The sequence below is a fragment of the Littorina saxatilis genome, linkage group LG9 (genome assembly GCF_037325665.1).
Source record: "Littorina saxatilis isolate snail1 linkage group LG9, US_GU_Lsax_2.0, whole genome shotgun sequence".
In the NCBI taxonomy this organism is placed as follows: Eukaryota; Metazoa; Mollusca; class Gastropoda; order Littorinimorpha; family Littorinidae; genus Littorina; species Littorina saxatilis.
The window spans coordinates 6,583,929-6,603,575 of record NC_090253.1 but is presented as its reverse complement, the minus strand read 5'-3'; the positions used below and the strand labels follow the sequence as shown (position 1 = coordinate 6,603,575).

Here is a 19,647-nt window from a genome sequence, read left to right as displayed (position 1 = left end):
ATCTTCTAAGCACTCGAAACTGGTTTTAAAAACTGATCAACCAGTTCAGTATGTATGTTTGTAGAAATCCTTGCTAAGTTCTTGTCAAGTTCTTACTCAAGTTCTTGTCAAGTTCTTACTCAAGTTCTTGTCAAGTTCTTACTCAAGTTCTTGTCAAGTTCTTGTCAAGTTCTTACTCAAGTTCTTGTCAAGTTCTTACTCAAGTTCTTGTCAAGTTCTTACTCAAGTTCTTGTCAAGTTCTTGCTAAGTTCTTGTCAAGTTCTTGTCAAGTTCTTGCTAAGTTCTTACTCAAGTTCTTGTCAAGTTCTTACTCAAGTTCCTACCTAAGTTCTTGTTAAGATCTTACTCAAGTTCTTACTCAAGTTTAATTACTAGATTTTAATTTTATTCTGCATCAAAATAAAATGAACTGTGATGAATTGCTGATGCAGACTGCTACAGATATTGAAATCTGTGACAGTAGGACTATACCTGATAAAAAAGAAAGATTGTATTCACTTGCTGTTTGTGGAAAAACAAAACACTACCTTGGGCAGCAGTTAACTGTGGAAGAAGTACAACATCTTTCCTCAGAAGATATAGAAAAGTATCATGGACGGTATGAATCAGTGCTTGGTTCTAAGATGGTTAGAAGTATTGGACAGACTGTTATAGGTTTGTACACAAAGATTTTTGGACATTTTACACCTCTCGACTCGGAGGAAGACTTAACACATGATCTAACTCATGACCCTGTTGTTTCCAAGTCCCTCGAATCTCTTGCCTGTGGCCTGTATTATCGATTTGGTGCTTTATTAGTACCATTTGTTGCTGGATTAATTACTTTCAAACACATTAATTTTCAGAATAAAAAAGATGACGGATCAGTTGAAGCAGACAGTGGAGCAGACGAAAATACCAGAAGTGAACACAGTGACAAAGAAACCTGGTAGAGTAGAAGCAGGAAAAAAACTAGCCGAATGGAACAGACAAAAAAAGTTAAATCAAAAGGCAAAGCAGAACATTATGTCTGAAGTTGAGCAGACACCAAACATTCCTGAAGTGACTAAGGTCACACAAACTGATCAAGAATTAAAATCTTCATTTCTATCATACAGAAAAGTAGCTGTAGCAGCTGTTGTTGGAGGAGGTGGATACTTGCTTTACAAACTTTGGCAAGGCAAATATAAAGTGTCAGAAAGACCAAAATCAGAAACACCAAAATCAGAAACACCAAAACCAACAAACAAAGCAGTACAAACAATAAAAAAGCCCACAGTAGTACCTGCAGTGGATTCATTTCATATGGAATAATTTTAATATTTTAATTTTGATAACATAAAAATGAGTTCTGAAAAGACAATAGTTAATCTAGTTTATCACGCTGCAGTGATTGGAGGCTTGAGTGTAGGTTACACAATGCTGGGTAAAAGTCTCCTCAGAATGAAACCAGCCGACTTGGGAAAGTTAGACTTCGAAGACGGTGCTAAACTAATTGGTGTTGTGACAGCTTCCTTTGCAACAAAAGACTTCCTGGTGAAGCAAGGAATTATTCCAGAAAATATAAACATGTAAGACAATAAAATGGCTAGCTTGGTTATGATGGTGGGAGGTGCGATTGTAAATGCGCTTGCATTTTCTGGCAGCAACTATTTGTTTTCTAAACTGCAAAATGGTGAAGAGAGGGAAAGGCACAACAAAGCCATGGAACAACTGGCGAAAGCACAGGATGAATACGAGAAGAAACGAATTGCGCAGTTAGACTTTATGAATGATAAACTCAGGCAGCAAGGACATGCAAACAAAACCTTTGCCAATGTTGATGCAGCCATTCAAGAATACTATCTTGTAACTGGAAAGAAAATGAAGACAAGTGCTCCTCCAAAACTGGGTGACTTTTATCAGCCTTCAGAAGAGCAGAAGGTGGGCGAGATTGTTTTCATTGTTATTGGTATGGCTGTTGTTTACTTTATTGCGCGTGCTGTCAAATCTTAATATTCTGTCATTTAAAAAACCATGAGTGATGCTTTGTTATCTAAAATATATTATTCCCCAAAAGGATACTGGAAAGGAAGAACTGCTATTGACAAGCTCAGTGACGCAGCAGGTGTTTCTCAAGATATAGCAAAGAAATGGTTGTCAAAGCAGGCAGTTTGGCAGATCTATTTACCTGCACCAAGAAAAATTACACGACCACACTTTGTTAACATTAAACCGAATGACACTCATCAAATAGACCTGCTGTATTTACCGCATGACACAGTCAGAAGGAAGAAATATAAGTATGCACTGACTGTAGTTGATGTTGCAACAAGATACAAAGATGCTGAACCGTTGACAGAGAAAAGTGCTATAGCTACAGCTGTTGCCCTGCAAGAAATTTACAGACGTGGACCACTAAAGTATCCCAGAATGATTCAGTGCGATGATGGTAAGGAGTTTAAAGGAGCTGTCAACCAGCTTCTGTTAAAACATCATGTTACAGTGAAGAGAGGTATTCCAGGAAACCACAGGTCACAGGCTATTGTTGAGAGCTTTAACAAACAGTTGGCAGAAAAACTGTTTTCATATCAGTACCATCAGGAATTTTTGGACACAGAAAGTAAATTGCGTAACACTGAATGGGTCAAAAGATTACCATCAGTACTTAGAGCAATGAATCTGGAGGTATTTAAAGCTACAGGGTTAAGACCAGTTGATGCAATCAAACAGAAAACAATACCTGTTGCTCCAAAGTCAACAACACCAGTGGCATTACTACCTTTCAATCAGAAAGTCAGATATTTATATGCACCCGGTGAAGCTGAGGGTGACAGCAGGAAGCGTGCAACGGATCCAATCTGGAGTATTCACATTCATGAAATCAAGAGAGTAGTAGAGACAAATCCACCTATATATTACTTGAGAGAACCAGCACCGCAAAGAGCCTTTGTAAAAGAGGAATTACAATTAGTTCCACGTGGTACAAATGTTAAATGATTTTTTATTTCAGATTTTATAGTGTTAACAAAAATGGAAGCTCTGAGAAAGAATTCTAAGCAACTTCATTTTTTTAATTTATATTTTTATTTTGAGTTATAAAATCAAACTCACAGCGATGGAAGACTCTGTATTAGAATCTTTATCGACAGTATTTGACACCGTTGAATTACAAGTAACGGATCCTCAAAATGTGCAGTCCAGTGTGCAAGACGCCATTGAACAAATTCCAAACAATTTGTTGATTGAACCTCCAGTAAAAGTGCAGATAGTCAGTTTAATAAAATACAAAACAGTCAGTGATGAGGTGCTAGAAGTTCATGTTTCAACCAGACAACTAGCACTTAATTCTATGGCAGAATTGAATGGAAACTGGGCAGATGAAATGATGAAACGGTTTGAGCAAGCTGCAGAGGATGCAAAGATGAAAGGATCCGGATGGTCAGAAGGTGAAATTCTAAAAATAGAATTGAAGCTAAGTAAATTTGCCCCCATCAGAGGTAGAAGTTACATACCTTTACCTCCTACTCTTGTCAAAAAACGTGCTGTGCTGAACATAAAGAATGATGATGACAAATGTTTTATGTGGTGTGTTCTGGCAAGACTGTACAGTGTAAAGAAAAATGCAGAAAGAGTGTCTAACTATCATGCATACAGAAATAAACTAAACTTTACTGGTATTGAATTTCCTGTCAGCATTACAAGCATTGACAAATTTGAACAGCAAAACAAACCCATCACCGTAAATGTTTACACGTGGGATGAGGAAGATGAACTGAAACCAGTCAGAATATCAAAGAACTCACCAACGATTGGTGATTGTGATACTAACCATGTTGACATGTTACTAATGACTGATGGTGTAAAATATCATTACACTTTGATTCGTACAATGAGTAGACTGATGGCGAGCACAAGCAATCACAATAGTAAACAAGACTTTTGTAGGCGATGTCTCTTGCGTATTCCATCAATTCATGCAGCACTTATACACAAGCAACATTGTAAGAGCGTTGATGATGCGGTTGTGAAGTTAACAACACCACCGCCAGACAGCAAAGTGTATTTTAAGAATGTATGCAAACTACAGAAAAATCCTTATGTTGTTTATGCTGACTTTGAATCTATCATTGTGCCATATGAAGGACCTTTACCAAAAGACCTACCTAAAACAGTAACTCTAAGTAATCATCAAGTCTGTTCATATGCATTTATTGTTGTTAGTTCAGATGGTAAACATTCTAAACCGCAATTGTACAGAGGACCTAATGCAGCAAAGAACTTCTTACAGCAAATGAACCAAGTGCGAAATGACTGCTCCAAACAACTGAATCTTTCAGACATTGTTATGAAACCTGAAGACCAAGAACAGTTTAACTCTACCACACAGTGTTGGATATGCGAACAAAGTCTAACACCAAACACAGACAATCCAATAGTAAGAGATCATGATCATGTAAGTGGGCAGTTCCGAGGAGCAGCACACAGCAAATGTAATCTACAATTAAAGTTTGATCCTAAGACTTGGAAGCTTCCAATCTTCTTCCATAACTTGCGCGGTTATGATTCACATCTGATCATGCAGGCAGTAACTGATGAATACAAAGCAAGATGCATTGCGCAGTCTTCAGAAAAGTACATGGCCTTTACTCTGAATAGTTTATACTTCTACGATTCTGCTCAACATCTGATGGGAACACTTGAGTCTTTATCTTCATCACTAACTGCTTTCCCAATCACATGTAAGTACTTTGACAGTGACTTAGTTAGAAAGGGAGTCTATCCATATGAATACATGGATTCGTGGGAGAGGTTTGATGAAGATGAGTTACCACCAAAGGATGCTTACTTCTCACGGCTGAAGGGTAAAGGTATAAGTGACGAAGACTATGAACACGCTAAGACTGCATGGAATAAATTAGGATGTAATACAATGGGTGATTATCATGATCAATATTTGTTGGCTGATGTTTGTTTACTTGCAGATATATTTGAGAATTACAGAAGAACATGTATGAAGCACTACAATCTAGATCCTTCACATTACATATCTGCACCAGGCATGAGCTGGGATGCATTTCTTAGATTTACGGGAGTAAAGATTGACTTGCTATCAGATCTTCCTACACTTCAGATGATTGAAAATGGACTACGTGGAGGAATCAGTATGGCTTCACACAATTACTGCAAAGCCAACAACAAATACTTGGACGACTTTGATCCTATGAAACCTTCTAATTACATCATGTATCTAGATGCAAACAATTTGTATGGTTGGGCAATGTGTCAGACGCTTCCACTTCGGAACTTTAAGATCTATTCAGGACCATTTTCACAATGTGTTGTGCTGACAATATTAAAAGCAGGCCCAGACAGTCGAAAGGGATGGATACTAGAAGTTGACTTAGACTATCCACTATCACTTCATGATCTACATAATGATTATCCTTTAGCGGCTGAGAGGTTAAAAGTAAACCCAAGAGAACCTCCAAAGCTGGTGCCCAATCTGTTTCACAAAAAGAAGTATGTGTGTCACTACAGACTGTTACAGTTTTACATTAGACATGGATTGATTTTGAAGGCTGTTCATCGTATAATTTTATTTGATCAAGAACAGTTTATGAAACCTTACATCATGAAAAACACAGAACTGAGAACCAAAGCCGCTGATGCATCAGAGAAAGACTTTTTTAAACTGATGAACAACAGTTGCTTTGGTAAGACAATGGAAAACCCACACAAGAGAAAGGATGTTAGACTTGTTACAAGAGAAAATGAGGCCATCAAGCTGACATCCAAACCACAGTATCAAGACTTTAAATACTTTCATGAACAGCTGTATGGTATCTTAATGAAAAAACTTGTAGTCAAGCTTGACAAACCAGTATTCATAGGCTTTACTGTGCTAGAGTTGTCAAAACTGTTGATGCTTGAGTTTTTGTATGATTATTTGAAACCAAGATATCCCAAATCGAGAGTACTTTACACAGACACAGATTCATTCTTACTTGACATTCCAGCGGATGACATTTACAAAGATCTAGAAGCTGAAAGTCCTGCAGTAAAAGGAAAAGATTCTTTTTATGACACTTGCGACTACCCTAAAGAATCACCATTGCACTCAAATGTTAACAAGAAGGTTATTGGAAAGATGAAAGATGAAATGAATGGGAAGATAATTAAGGAGTATGTTGGATTGCGTGCAAAGATGTACAGTGTTGCAAGTGAGAAAGGGGTGGTTAAAAAAGCAAAGGGTGTAAGCAAACAGGTTGTAAAGTCGAGCATATCGCATGATAACTACAAGGAAGCACTGTTTCAGAAGCGAGTGTTTCACCATGACAACCCTAAGATCAGTTCCGCGCTTCATCAGATCAACACAACTATTGTAAACAAGAAATCTTTAGATGCTAATGACACAAAGCGCGTTTATTCATCACCAGAATATTCTTATGCAATTGGCCACTGGAGAACAAACGCGGCTTCAAATAGTCTGAGTGTGTAATAAGAATTTTTGTCAATCGGGAAAACCCGCTATGACAGCTTTGTTTTGACTGCAGCGGGGAAGAGGAAGTGTTTGTGAAAGGGCAGTAGGCTTTGTTGAGTTTCAAAGCAGCCACCAAGTACACTTGTCAAAGCTTGATTCAATAAACAAGTTTTAATATTCATGAACCACGTGATACACCAGAACCAATCGTGGTGGAACAATATTACACAAGTCATTTGCATAAAGTGCACTCGGTGGCTGCCTTTTCAGGCGGCCTAAATATTGAAGCGAAGCGTTGGAACAGAGTGACCCAAGCCGCCGGTTTACCAGCAAGACCTACCGTTCACGCGTGAACGGTACTATTTTTAGAATCCTAGAATTCTTGAGAATTTCGGAGCTGGCTTGTTTCTGGTACAGGCAAAATTGAGTTTGTGTAACACAGGAAGTTGTGAAATACGTCACGGCAAAATTGTTACCAAAAAATCATAGATCGTATTGTGCAGGGTCAACTGCAACAAACTCAAACCGAGCCATTCATACCTTCTTGTATTTGAGCGACTTATATACCGACATTTTTAGTTCTTATTTTCAGCACAGGTGTAGGAAAAATCATAAATCAAAATGTTATTTATTTTCTAATTTAACATTGTTTTTACAAATATGACCATGGTCTTTTAAACAAACAGTGACATTAAACATTGTTATGTTAAAAAAAAGAAAAAAGAAAGAAAGCTTTTGCGCACAAATCAGAAATACAGGCCAAACCGTGAGTTTCTGTGGCAAAGCGCGACAGAGGAAATTGCACTGGTTTTATTTTTAGATCAGTGGGAAATTTTCAAGAACAGACGCTTGCATTTGGATGTGTCCAATGATAGTAGGTTTGGTTGTGATCAATCAGAATAATGTAGGCAGGGATGTCGTTAGGCGTCGGACATCGGACATATAACGATGAAAATCCCCAAATGTCCGATTCACATTGCCGCATGTCAGTCAGATGTCCTATCGTTTTAGCCTGAGCGTGGTCATTGTCCGATATGTACTCCATTCCTTCAGACAGCGCGATATTCGTTAATTTTCATTTCAAGATACAAATCTTCTAAAAGACCGAACGCTCTCGTGTTCAGCTGACACTGAAGTTGTCAGTGCCGTATGATCTTTTCTTTTGTTGGGAATTCCCGAACCGTCTGGTGCAGCCACAGAGTCTGAGATGCAGCGCACTGATCTAAACTGACTAGTGCATGCTACAGGAGTACGGGAGACAACTCCAACTGACTAAATTTGTCGTCTGCTTTTGTTTTCGATACGAGACGATTATTTAGCTTGAACACCTGCAACGGCTTGTAATTTCCGTGGTTGTATGAGAGAAAGGGGGAATGTACGTTCTGGGTTACTGATTCCGACAGACCCGGCATTGGTTCAAAACAACCTTACTTTACTGTATTTTTTTTTTGTATGGATTTATGCAGTATTTTTCTGATTTTGTCGCATGTTTCATTTTAGTAAAAGTTTAGTCCAGAAGCCTATTTTGCGTTAATATTTAGGGTCTGTCGGAATCGGTGAGCCAGAACGTACATTCCCCCTTTCTCTACCTATTTTTCAGAAAAGAGTGCATATTATCTTACAAATAGGAAAGCAAGGTAATCAGATGATCAAAAACTTAAGATAAATAGGGAAGCAAAATAGAATATCCAACATAGTGATTTAACTGTTGAATTAAAAAAAAAACTTTTTTTTCTCATTTTTTGAAGCTGAATTAGAAGTTTGGAATTCCTCCGAAAGCGGCGTATGGCTGCCTAAATGGCGGGGTAAAAACGGACATACACGTAAAAATCAAAAACATGAGTGAACGTGGGACTCTAAGCCCATGAACGAAGAAGAAGAGGAGGAGAAGAAGAAGAAGTTTGGAAGACAGAAAAAATAAATTAAAAGTGCTAAAGTGGTTACAGTGGTTACAGACTTACAGTGTTCAGAAATAGTGTTAGATACCAAGTTGAGTTGTCGCTCTTTATCACAGTTAAAAGAAACACACCTCTTGTCGCGCACAATCTTGAACTGTGATCCTTTTACTACCCCCGCCCCCTACCCATTTGAACACAAAAGAGTGTATATTCTCTTCCAATTAGAAAAATAAGTAATTTGCAACTGGACATTTTTAAAATACATATTTTCTGTCAGTCCAAGGATTGCTTAGTCCATTAAAAACAAACAGACTAGGATTTAGCGCACCCATTTTAAGAAAAAGTTAACATGATAATTGATATATATATATATATATATATATATATATATCAGACTTTTTTTTATGCAATTACTACTGAAGATTCCAGACCAGGTAAAACAATCATTTTATATTCTTTGTCACATTGTTTACTTTTTTTTTAATAAATTTATCTATAGCGAGTCTTGTCTCTTTGTGTCATTTAGTTATTTTGAAGAATTCTATCCTGGCAAAAAAAATTAAAAATCCCTACCTACCTACCCTATTTTGTTTACCCATGTTATTAGAAACAGACAATTAATTTTTATTGGCCTAAAGATCTTGAAACATTTGTTTTAATAGAGAAATAACTAGTACAGCCCTTAGCTGTGTCACTCGAATTTCTTTGTCAGGCTGAAACTTAGCTGTTGCGTTGAAGTCTGCTGTGTGTGTCTGGGTCCAAAGCAACTTTCACATTCTCATCTACACATTCTCATCTACACACTCACGTTACTCACACAATTATACAATTCTACCCACAGAGGCGTTCGGGGATGGGGGTCTCGCACTAGGGCGAATCACACCACAAAATACAAAGTATAACGTACACAGATTTTTCTATTGAACCAAAAGGCAAATTAAATCATGAATAAATCAATCAAGCAAAACTTCACAACAATGACACATTCACTCTCGGTTCACACTGCGCTCTGGGCATGCACACTTGGCAGCACGTATACGTTCCGACGCCGTTTGTCTTCCTGCAAGTCCAGCACAGGCACACGATTGTCCAAGAATCACAATAATCCTCGTGAATGTCACTGCAGGCATAGTAAGGTTACGTAGAAGAGTCCAAAAGGGTGCGTTAATGGTGGTAATCCGGCACACACACACCGGGAACACACACACACACTGACACTGACACACACACACACACACACACACACACACTCCGGTTTGGTAAGTTATCTGATAAATAATGTAGCCTGTAGATTTAACGGGGAGACTGATCAGACAGGAAGAGTAATACTTTCACATTTCCGATGTTCAGCGATAAACTTGTTTTCTTCGAGAGTTCGATCTTCGTGCGATTCTGGCGCGTTGTCACCAAGAACGTTAAAAAAACACAGGATATCATCATGATGCCTCTCTACAAAAACCAGGTCTAGGAACTCTTCATCTAAAGTCAGTCAGTATTAACCTCCTCAACACAATCCTCATCTTGTCCCATAGTGATTTCTGCCGCCAAAGAACATGTGGTTCTCAACTCAGTCAAAAGACCGATTTGTCGTCTTCCGGCATTGCGAAATTCAGATCTACCCCAACTTCGTGCATTGATCTGAGCAATAAAATGTAGATGCGATAATCTGCAAACATCTCTTCAACACAATCTGCATCTTGTCCCATCGTGATTTCTGTCGGCAAAGAACATGTGGTTCTCAACTCACAAGACCAATTTGTCATCTTCCAGTGTGAAATTCTGATCTGCCCCAGGTAGAAGCGATAATCTGAAAAAAATCTGTTCGCGTGAACGCTGCCACGTTGACTTGTCATCAGTCCAATGTCTTTTATCCAGAGCAGGGACGAACACACTTTTTCATCAGCAGTTTGTTATGTTTATCCGCAGACTGCTTTCCATTACTTGTCTGTTTTAGATTGACTCGTATGGTTCTTCAGCCAGGCAAGAAGTGCTTGTTTACAGTGACACGTTCTCACGCACGACATGTCGTAAAAGCAAGTTCTAACGATTGTTTTTTGAGTCACTTGAGAAAAAGTGACTCTATGTAATCGGTCAGTGTTAGTCTGTCCGGCCGGCCGGCCGGCCGTCCGGCCGGCCGTCCGTAGACACCACCTTAACGTTGGACTTTTCTCGGAAACTATCAAAGCGATCGGGCTCATATTTTGTTTAGTCGTGACCTCCAATGACCTCTACACTTTAACGATGGTTTCGTTGACCTTTGACCTTTTTCAAGGTCACAGGTCAGCGTCAAAGGAAAAATTAGACATTTTATATCTTTGACAAAGTTCATCGGATGTGATTGAAACTTTGTAGGATTATTCTTTACATCAAAGTATTTACATCTGTAGCCTTTTACGAACGTTATCAGAAAAACAAGGGAGATAACTAGCCTTTACTGTTCGGCAACACACAACTTAACGTTGGGCTTTTCTCGGAAACTATAAAAGTGACCGGGCTCAAATTTTATGTGAACGTGACTCCCAGTGACCTCTACACTTTGACGTCTGCTTTGGTGACCTTTGACCTTTTTCAAGGTCACAGGTATGTCTTGAATTCTTCAGGTATGCATTGTGTTGTGAATAGCAATTTCTTCCTGTCCATCTGATGCCTCATATAATATTCAGAACTGCGAAAGTGACTCGATCGAGCGTTTGCTCTTCTTGTTTATTGCACTGATAGAGAATGTCGATAGTTGTAAACTTCTGACATTTCCTAATGTTTATTTCATTATTTTGCATACGGATATGGCTAATAAGTGGATAATCTGTTACGACACGAAACGCGTTCTAAATCCGGGAAGGGAGGCTACTCCAGCGTACTGTCAGGTGTGTTCTAATACCTTAACAAAACGTAAGAAAAAATTTTAAAATTAAAAAAAAAAAAAGTCGCGTAAGGCGAAAATACAATATTTAGTCAAGTAGCTGTCGAACTCACAGAATGAAACTGAACGCAACGCAACGCAGCAAGACCGTATACTCGTAGCATCGTCACTCCACCGCCCGTGGCAAAGGCAGTGCCCGTGGAATTGACAAGAAGAGCGGGATATTCGTTGCGCTGAGAAGGATAGCACGCTTTTCTGTACCTCTCTTCGTTTTAACTTTCTGAGCGTGTTTTTAATCCAAACATATCATATCTATATATTTTTGGAATCAGGAACCGACAAGGAATAAGATGAAAGTGTTTTTAAATTGATTTCGAAAAAAAACTTTGATAATAATTTTTATATATTTAATTTTCAGAGCTTGTTTTTAATCCGAATATAACATATTTATATGTTTTTGGAATCAGCAAATGATGGAGAATAAGATAAACGTAAATTTGGATCGTTTTATAAATTTTTATTTTTTTTTTACAATTTTAAGATTTTTAATGACCTAAGTCCAGGCATGGGAATTGTCCGCCGAATGGCGGATTTCCGCCGAATTTTTTTTTTGTTCCGCCGAAAATGCAAAAGTGTCCGCCGAAAAAATAAAGGGGGGAGGCACACAAAAAAAGCACCGGTTACTTTGGCCTTTGCGCAAAAGCCCGCGAAAACTTTCCGTACTTTGTTCACGCACTGCTACCGCCCGCCTCAGTTATTGAACTATTATGTTTGAAAGTAAACCAGATTGCACAGATTGTGTTACAAGTTACATTTTCCTGTTTGTCTCAACAGATAAATTTTTTTACAAATTTAAACCATATATAATACATGTAAGCAAAATTTGGTACATTTTTGTACTAAAAACTCTGATTCTAAAAACAGAATTTAATGGCAAACTTGGAGCTCAGATGACACCAGATTGCACCATCTGGGTTCTTTGGAGAAAAAAAATTTCCGGGGGAGCATGCCCCCGGACCCCCCTAGTAAGGCTAGGCGCTTCGCGCCGTCGACTTGACGCTTCGCGTCTTCAGTTATAAATTTTCCGCCTTTTTTACAATTTTCAATTCCCATGCCTGTAAGTCATCAATTAATTTTTAAGCCACCAAGCTGAAATGCAATACCGAACCCCAAGCTTCGTCGAAGATTACTTGACCAAAATTTCAACCAATTTGGTTGAAAAATGAGGGCGTGACAGTGCCGCCTCAACTTTCACGAAAAGCCGGATATGACGTCATCAAAGACATTTATCAAAAAAATGAAAAAAACGTTCGGGGATTTCATACCCAGGAACTCTCATGTCAAATTTCATAAAGATCGGTCCAGTAGTTTAGTCTGAATCGCTCTACACACACACACACACACACACGCACACACATACACCATACCCTCGTTTCGATTCCCCCTCGATGTTAAAATATTTAGTCAAAACTTGACTAAATATAAAAAGACCGACCGACCCTTTTTTTTTCGGCGATGTTACCGGAAACAGACATATTTTTCTTTTTAGCCTAATCTTATATCATGGATCCTTTTTTCACTGGATGTTTGTTTTTTGTTTGTAGTTTTTGTTACAAGATTAAAACTGTCAAGGGTAGGTGAATTATTCCAGTCTGAGTCAAGGATACCTAGAGTATTTAGGAAATAATAAACACATGATTGTTTTTCAGATTTCCTTGCAACTCGAAGGTGACAGAAGCAAAAGCATACCTTTGGCGATAAACAATACACAACATGCCAGATGAGCCAGGACCACAAGGTTAATCCCAACACAGCCTGCAGACCATGGATCTCCACAATTCCTGGAACGGTGATGTCGTCGACCTTTCTTCCAGACTCCCTCGTCTCAGACAGTTGGTGCTGTCGTCTGACTGGGGACAGGTCGCTCAGACTCTCAAGGACGTAGACAGAGACACGTTGGCGGGTGTGGAGTTCATATTGAACAGAGCACTGGGTGAACAGCAGTGGGGCTGTATCACAGCGCTGACCACACACTGCAGCCTCCAGCAAAGAAGCGTTGTTGTTGACCAAGCAGTGAAGTGTGGTCAGTGGCCGTGTGTCCTGGAGGCGGTCAAGCTGGGAGTAGCAGTGGAGGTGAAGGACGTTCTGTTCATGAAAGCTGTAGACGAAGGTCAGAGGGTCATTGTGACGGAGATCACGATGCTCGGAGTCAGCAGCGAGAGCAGAGAGCGTGCCTGTGAGCGCGCCGTGCAGCTGCAGCAGTGGGACGTTGTGCAGACGCTGGTGGAGATGGGGCTGAGTTGTGCCGTGAGAAGCACGGTGCTGAAGGCAGCAGTGGCGCAGCGTCACGTGGAGTGTGCTGTGAAGGCGATGAAGCTTGGGGTCAGCACACAGGACAAGGAGGACGCCTTGAGACAAGCTGTGGTCAGCGGTCAGTGCCACTTTCTCCTGGAGCTGGTCAAGCTGTCCAGTGACGCTGACCTGACAGACTTTGTGCTGAGAGAAGCGGTGAAGCAGAGTGAGTGGGGGCTGGTGGAGAGGTTGGTGGGGCAGGGACTGGGGGATGTTCAGAAGGAGCACGTGCTTGACGAGGCCGTGGCCTGCGGACAGTGGGACCTGGCCTTGACCTTGCTGCGTGACGGGGTCAGCCCCAGGGAGTGGATCATCGACGAGTTGTTCCGCAACAAGATGGGGCATGGCCTGGTGGACCAGTTCCCTGACGGAGCCATGCCGAGCGGTCTGAAGGGTCTGATGCTGATGGGAGCCATAAAGCACAGCGACGGGGACACCGCCCTGCGTGTCATTCACCACCAGTCTGTGTCAGACGTACAACTCATGGAAGCCATCAAGTACGCTGTGAACCTGCTGGACAAAGAGGTCCTGATGCAGCTGCTGAGAGGTACACCACGGAGTCGTCGCGTGTTCAAATACAACTTTCACAAACAGCAGTGGAAATGGAATCTCCAGCCGCTTGAAAATGAGGATGACAGAGGTGACGGAGGGGAAGTCTTTTGGATCTTGAAGATGTTGTGCGAGAACAATGAAGACGATCTTGCTCTGCATGTCGCCGTAACTCAGGCCGAACAAGGGGACGGAGTGCCAATGCAACATTTTTTCCGAATGAAACCAGAAGCTGCTACGCTGAAGCGGAGGAAGGTCAGGGTTGCTCTGTGGAAGCTCCATGATAAAGACGAGAAAGCTTTCGGAGACACCGTCGCAGAAATAAGCGAGAGGTCAAAGGAAGAAGTGAGGCTTTTGTTTCGTCTGGCCCTTCGTAATGGAGATCTTGCTCTGGCCCTCAGCCTTTGCAAGCATGGAGTTCAAAGGAAGGATCTCAAGTTCGCCTTTCCATGGTTCTTCACAAATGAGGATCCGAAAACCATTTCTGGTATCAGGAATATGGTCAACGCTGAGGACATTGACTGGTTCAGATACCATGTAGTTATGTATGCTCTCGTACAGTTCTCAAATTATTTGTCCGAGCCCAAACTGAAGACTTTCATTGTTATCTTTGAGGACTGCTACATGTGTGATGATTCTTGCCGGCAGCTCTTCAGGTCAGCCATTTGGACTGCAGTCCTGTATAATGCAGCAGACTTATTTGCAGAGGTGTGTGCTGTGCACTTTAATCGTGACGATCATGTGTATATGTACGAAGAGGACTTCAGGTTTGCCTTCGACACAGCTATGAAGGAAGGGAACAGTGAGATGATCAAAACTGCCTCTGGGAAGATGTTGTGGGGATGGACTCCTTCTTACAAAATAAAGATGGTCAATATTCTCATGGAACTGATATTTGAGAACAAAGCCTGGGGCTGCCTTCCCAGCATAGAAATGTGGGATAAAACCCCAATGCTGAAATGTTGCCTGCTGAAGATGGTGAAGAATGAAGTGCCGTGGCAAAAGTGCACCAAAACCTTGTGTCAGTGGATAAAAGACTTGAACTTTGATTCCCTGGATAGAGCCTTAGATTCTTTACGCGAGACCCTTAGAGGAGAGGAGTGGCAAACCAGAGTGTCCAGTTTGGCTCAGTGGTGCATGGAGAAGTTGCACTCCAACCTGGCTGTGTTGCTAGGGTTCGTGTTGTCTGACTGGCAGCTTGTGACCTCTGCTGTGGGTCAGCGTAATCTTGACCTCCCGGAGAACTTGCTACTGCAGGCTGCAGTAAGGGCTGCCAGAAACAGGGGTTACTGTGCGGCAGCTGCACTGCTCAGGCTGTGCAGTCTGACACGTCACAGCCTGGGATCTTTCAGTTTCAGACCCGACTTATACTTTACTAACGAAAAGATGTTGGAAGGGTTGGTGGCAGCGTGTCAGAAAGAAGGGCTCTATGACTGGGCCGTCGGCCTGTCGACATTTGACATGAAGTCCATGAAGGAGAAGCTTCAGACTTGTCACAACCAGGTTGTCCTGGATCATGTCCTGTCAAGAGCTGCGTGTCAAGAAGCGTGGGACGTTGTGAAAGAGCTGTTGACACGCTGCACAGAGTCAGACCACAGCCTTCTGCTGGACGTTCTCAAACGTGCAGTGAGAGGTCAGCAGCTGGAAGTTTCCCAGGCTCTGATCAATCGAGTGGATGCCTCCGCAGTCCTGGAGAAGGTCAAGGATTGCTGGTTTCGGGAGGGAGGCCATACTTTGCTTTCAATGGCAGTGAATTATGACAGTCACTGGACCAGGCTTGACTTGATTCGTTTGTGCATCGCATCAGGGCTATCCACCTTTCAGAGGGACATGCCCATTGAACAAATTAAGTCTTATTTTGAAGACGGACGCACAGCAGACAGTCAAACCTGCCCCGTGCTTTACATCCTTGGAAAAGAGATGTTTTCACGTTCAGCATCACATGTACTCAACATGAAGATCCTTTCAATCATTTCTCTGATGTTGAGATCAGGAGCAGTGGCAAACAAGGGACTGTACCAAATAAGATTCAACGCTGAGATGCAGAGTCATTTGAGGAGTAAACGCATCAAGTCAGACACCTGGAGAAAGGGCTACAAGATGGTAATCAAGGCCGCGTCAAACCCTAGCCGTTTGGAGCACCTGGCTCGCTTGGTCGTGTCACATGATATCGGTTGTCGCCCAGGGCGATCAGACAGGATCCAATCCCTGCCTGTACCGGACCGCATCAAAGACCTTGTCAACTTCAAGGACGTCTTGTCGTGCGAACCAGAGACAGACCCCAGCATGGAGGTGGAGGATGTTTACACGGGGTATCCATTTCTTGCTTTTGACAAATTTACAGGGAATGAGGAACTGACCAGTGTCACTAAGTCTACTGAGGAAGATCTCTGTCTTTGGCTTTGAGTGGGATGAAACACTGTTGGTGTCACTGAGTCTACTGAAGAAGATCTCTGTCTGTGGGATGAAACACTGTTGGTGTCACTGAGTCTACTGAATAAGAACTCTTGTCTTTGGGATTGAGTGGGATGAAACACTGTTGGTGTCACTGAGTCTACTGAATAAGAACTCTTGTCTTTGGGATTGAGTGGGATGAAACACTGTCAGCATCACTGAGCTTGAGTGAAATGAAACACTGGCACGGAGTTTGACTGGAATGAATCACTGTCATTGAATTGGCTAGGGGTAGGACGATACACTGTCACTATCATTGAGTTTGAGTGGGATGGAACACTGTCACTACCCCCCGCGGGTTAGGGGGAAGAATTTACCCGATGCTCCCCAGCATGTCGTAAGAGGCGACTAACGGATTTTGTTTCTCCTTTTACCCTTGTTAAGTGTTTCTTGTATAGAATATAGTCAATGTTTGTAAAGATTTTAGTCAAGCAGTATGTAAGAAATGTTAAGTCCTTTGTACTGGAAACTTGCATTCTCCCAGTAAGGTCATATATTGTACTTGGGTTCGAACTCCGGCCGGGTCATACCTAAGACTTTAAAATTGGCAATCTAGTGGCTGCTCCGCCTGGCGTCTGGCATTATGGGGTTAGTGCTAGGACTGGTTGGTCCGGTGTCAGAATAATGTGACTGGGTGAGACATGAAGCCTGTGCTGCGACTTCTGTCTTGTGTGTGGCGCACGTTATATGTCAAAGCAGCACCGCCCTGATATGGCCCTTCGTGGTCGACTGGGCGTTAAGCAAACAAACAAAATATATTGTACTACGTTGCCAGCCCCTGGAGCAAATTTTTGATTAGTGCTTTTGTGAACAAGAAACAATTGACAAGTGGCTCTATCCCATCTCCCCCCTTTCCCCGTCGCGATATAACCTTCGTGGTTGAAAACGACGTTAAACACCAAATAAAGAAAGAAAGAACACTGTCACTTAGTTCAACATAACGCATACATGTTTGACTTGATTTGAAGAAAACATTGTCGCTGAATTAGTCTTGGATGAATCTCTGTCAGTTGTCAGCTAGTGTCACTGAGTTTGACTGGGATGAAACACTGTCACTGACTGGGATGAAACACAGTCACTGACTGACTGGGATGAAACACTGTCACTGACTGACTGGGATGAAACACTGTCACTGACTGACTGGGATGAAACACCGTCACTGACTGACTGGGATGAAACACTGTCACTGACTGACTGGGATTTAACACTGTCACTGACTGACTGGGATGAAACTGTCACTGAGTTTGACTGGGATGTAACACTGTCACTGACTGACTGGGATGAAACACTGTCACTGAGTTTGACTGGGATGAAACACTGTCACTGACTGACTGGGATGAAACACTGTCACTGACTGACTGGGATGAAACACTGTCATTGAGTTTGACTGGGATGAAACACTGTCACTGACTGACTGGGATGAAACACTGTCACTGACTGACTGGGATGAAACACTGTCACTGACTGACTGGGATGAAACACTGTCATTGAGTTTGACTGGGATGAAACACTGTCACTGACTGACTGGGATGAAACACTGTCACTGACTGGGATGAAACACTGTCACTGACTGACTGGGATGAAACACTGTCACTGACTGACTGGGATGAAACACTGTCACTGACTGACTGGGATGAAACACTGTCACTGAGTTTGACTGGGATGAAACACTGTCACTGAGTTTGACTGGGATGAAACACTGTCACTGAGTTTGACTGGGATGAAACACTGTCACTGACTGACTGGGATGAAACACTGTGTCACTGACTGACTGGGATGAAACACTGTCTCACTGACTGACTGGGATGAAACACTGACTGACTGGGATGAAACACTCACTGACTGACTGGGATGAAACACTGACTGGGATGAAACACTGTCACTGACTGACTGGGATGAAACACTGTCACTGACTGGCTGGGATGAAACTCTGTCACTGACTGACTGGGATGAAACACTGTCACTGACTGACTGGGATGTAACACTGTCACTGACTGACTGGGATGAAACACTGTCACTGACTGACTGGGATGAAACACTGTCACTGACTGACTGGGATGAAACACTGTCACTGACTGACTGGGATGAAACACTGTCACTGACTGACTGGGATGAAACACTGACTGACTGGGATGAAACACTGTCACTGACTGACTGGGATGAAACACTGTCACTGACTGACTGGGATGAAACACTGTCACTGACTGACTGGGATGAAACACTGTCACTGAGTTTGACTGGGATGTAACACTGTCATTGAGTTTGACTGGGATGAAACGCTGTCACTGCACTCTGTGAGTGTTCATCACTGACTTCAGGTGCCAATACAAATTTGACAATGTATTTATGTTTTGGTGCAGCTGTGTCCCTAAAACTTATAAAGAGATGCAAGGGGTAGAGGGGGTTGTGACAATAGTTTTAACATTTTCATGTCTAGACCAGTCACTGATCAAGAAACATCATGTATAGTTCAGGGGGGTGTGTGTGTGACCCATTTTTTGAGTCACTTGAGAAAAAGTGACTCTATGTAATCGGTCAGTGTTAGTCTGTCCGGCCGGCCGGCCGTCCGGCCGGCCGTCCGGCCGGCCGTCCGTAGACACCACCTTAACGTTGGACTTTTCTCGGAAACTATCAAAGCGATCGGGCTCATATTTTGTTTAGTCGTGACCTCCAATGACCTCTACACTTTAACGATGGTTTCGTTGACCTTTGACCTTTTTCAAGGTCACAGGTCAGCGTCAAAGGAAAAATTAGACATTTTATATCTTTGACAAAGTTCATCGGATGTGATTGAAACTTTGTAGGATTATTCTTTACATCAAAGTATTTACATCTGTAGCCTTTTACGAACGTTATCAGAAAAACAAGGGAGATAACTAGCCTTTTCTGTTCGGCAACACACAACTTAACGTTGGGCTTTTCTCGGAAACTATAAAAGTGACCGGGCTCAAATTTTATGTGAACGTGACTCATTGTGTTGTGAATAGCAATTTCTTCCTGTCCATCTGATGCCTCATATAATATTCAGAACTGCGAAAGTGACTCGATCGAGCGTTTGCTCTTCTTGTCTTTATTTGTTTTCTTTAAATGT

General features: G+C 41.8%; 1 protein-coding gene and 1 long non-coding RNA gene across 2 annotated transcripts in view; one reads left to right on the top strand and one right to left on the bottom strand.

Annotated features, from left to right (window-relative positions):
- Window positions 1-17,965, top strand: part of LOC138975172 (uncharacterized) — a 29,824-nt gene extending 11,859 nt beyond the window's left edge. Inside the window, exon 2 of the mRNA XM_070347831.1 lies at window positions 12,911-17,965. Within this exon, the coding sequence (XP_070203932.1) occupies window positions 13,026-16,508 (3,483 nt within the window). The 5' untranslated portion in view covers window positions 12,911-13,025 and the 3' untranslated portion in view covers window positions 16,509-17,965. The remainder of the gene's footprint in view (window positions 1-12,910) is intronic.
- The window catches only part of LOC138975188 (uncharacterized), a 214,262-nt gene that overhangs the window by 156,460 nt on the left and 38,155 nt on the right, over window positions 1-19,647 (bottom strand). The gene's annotated exons all lie outside the window — the stretch shown is intronic.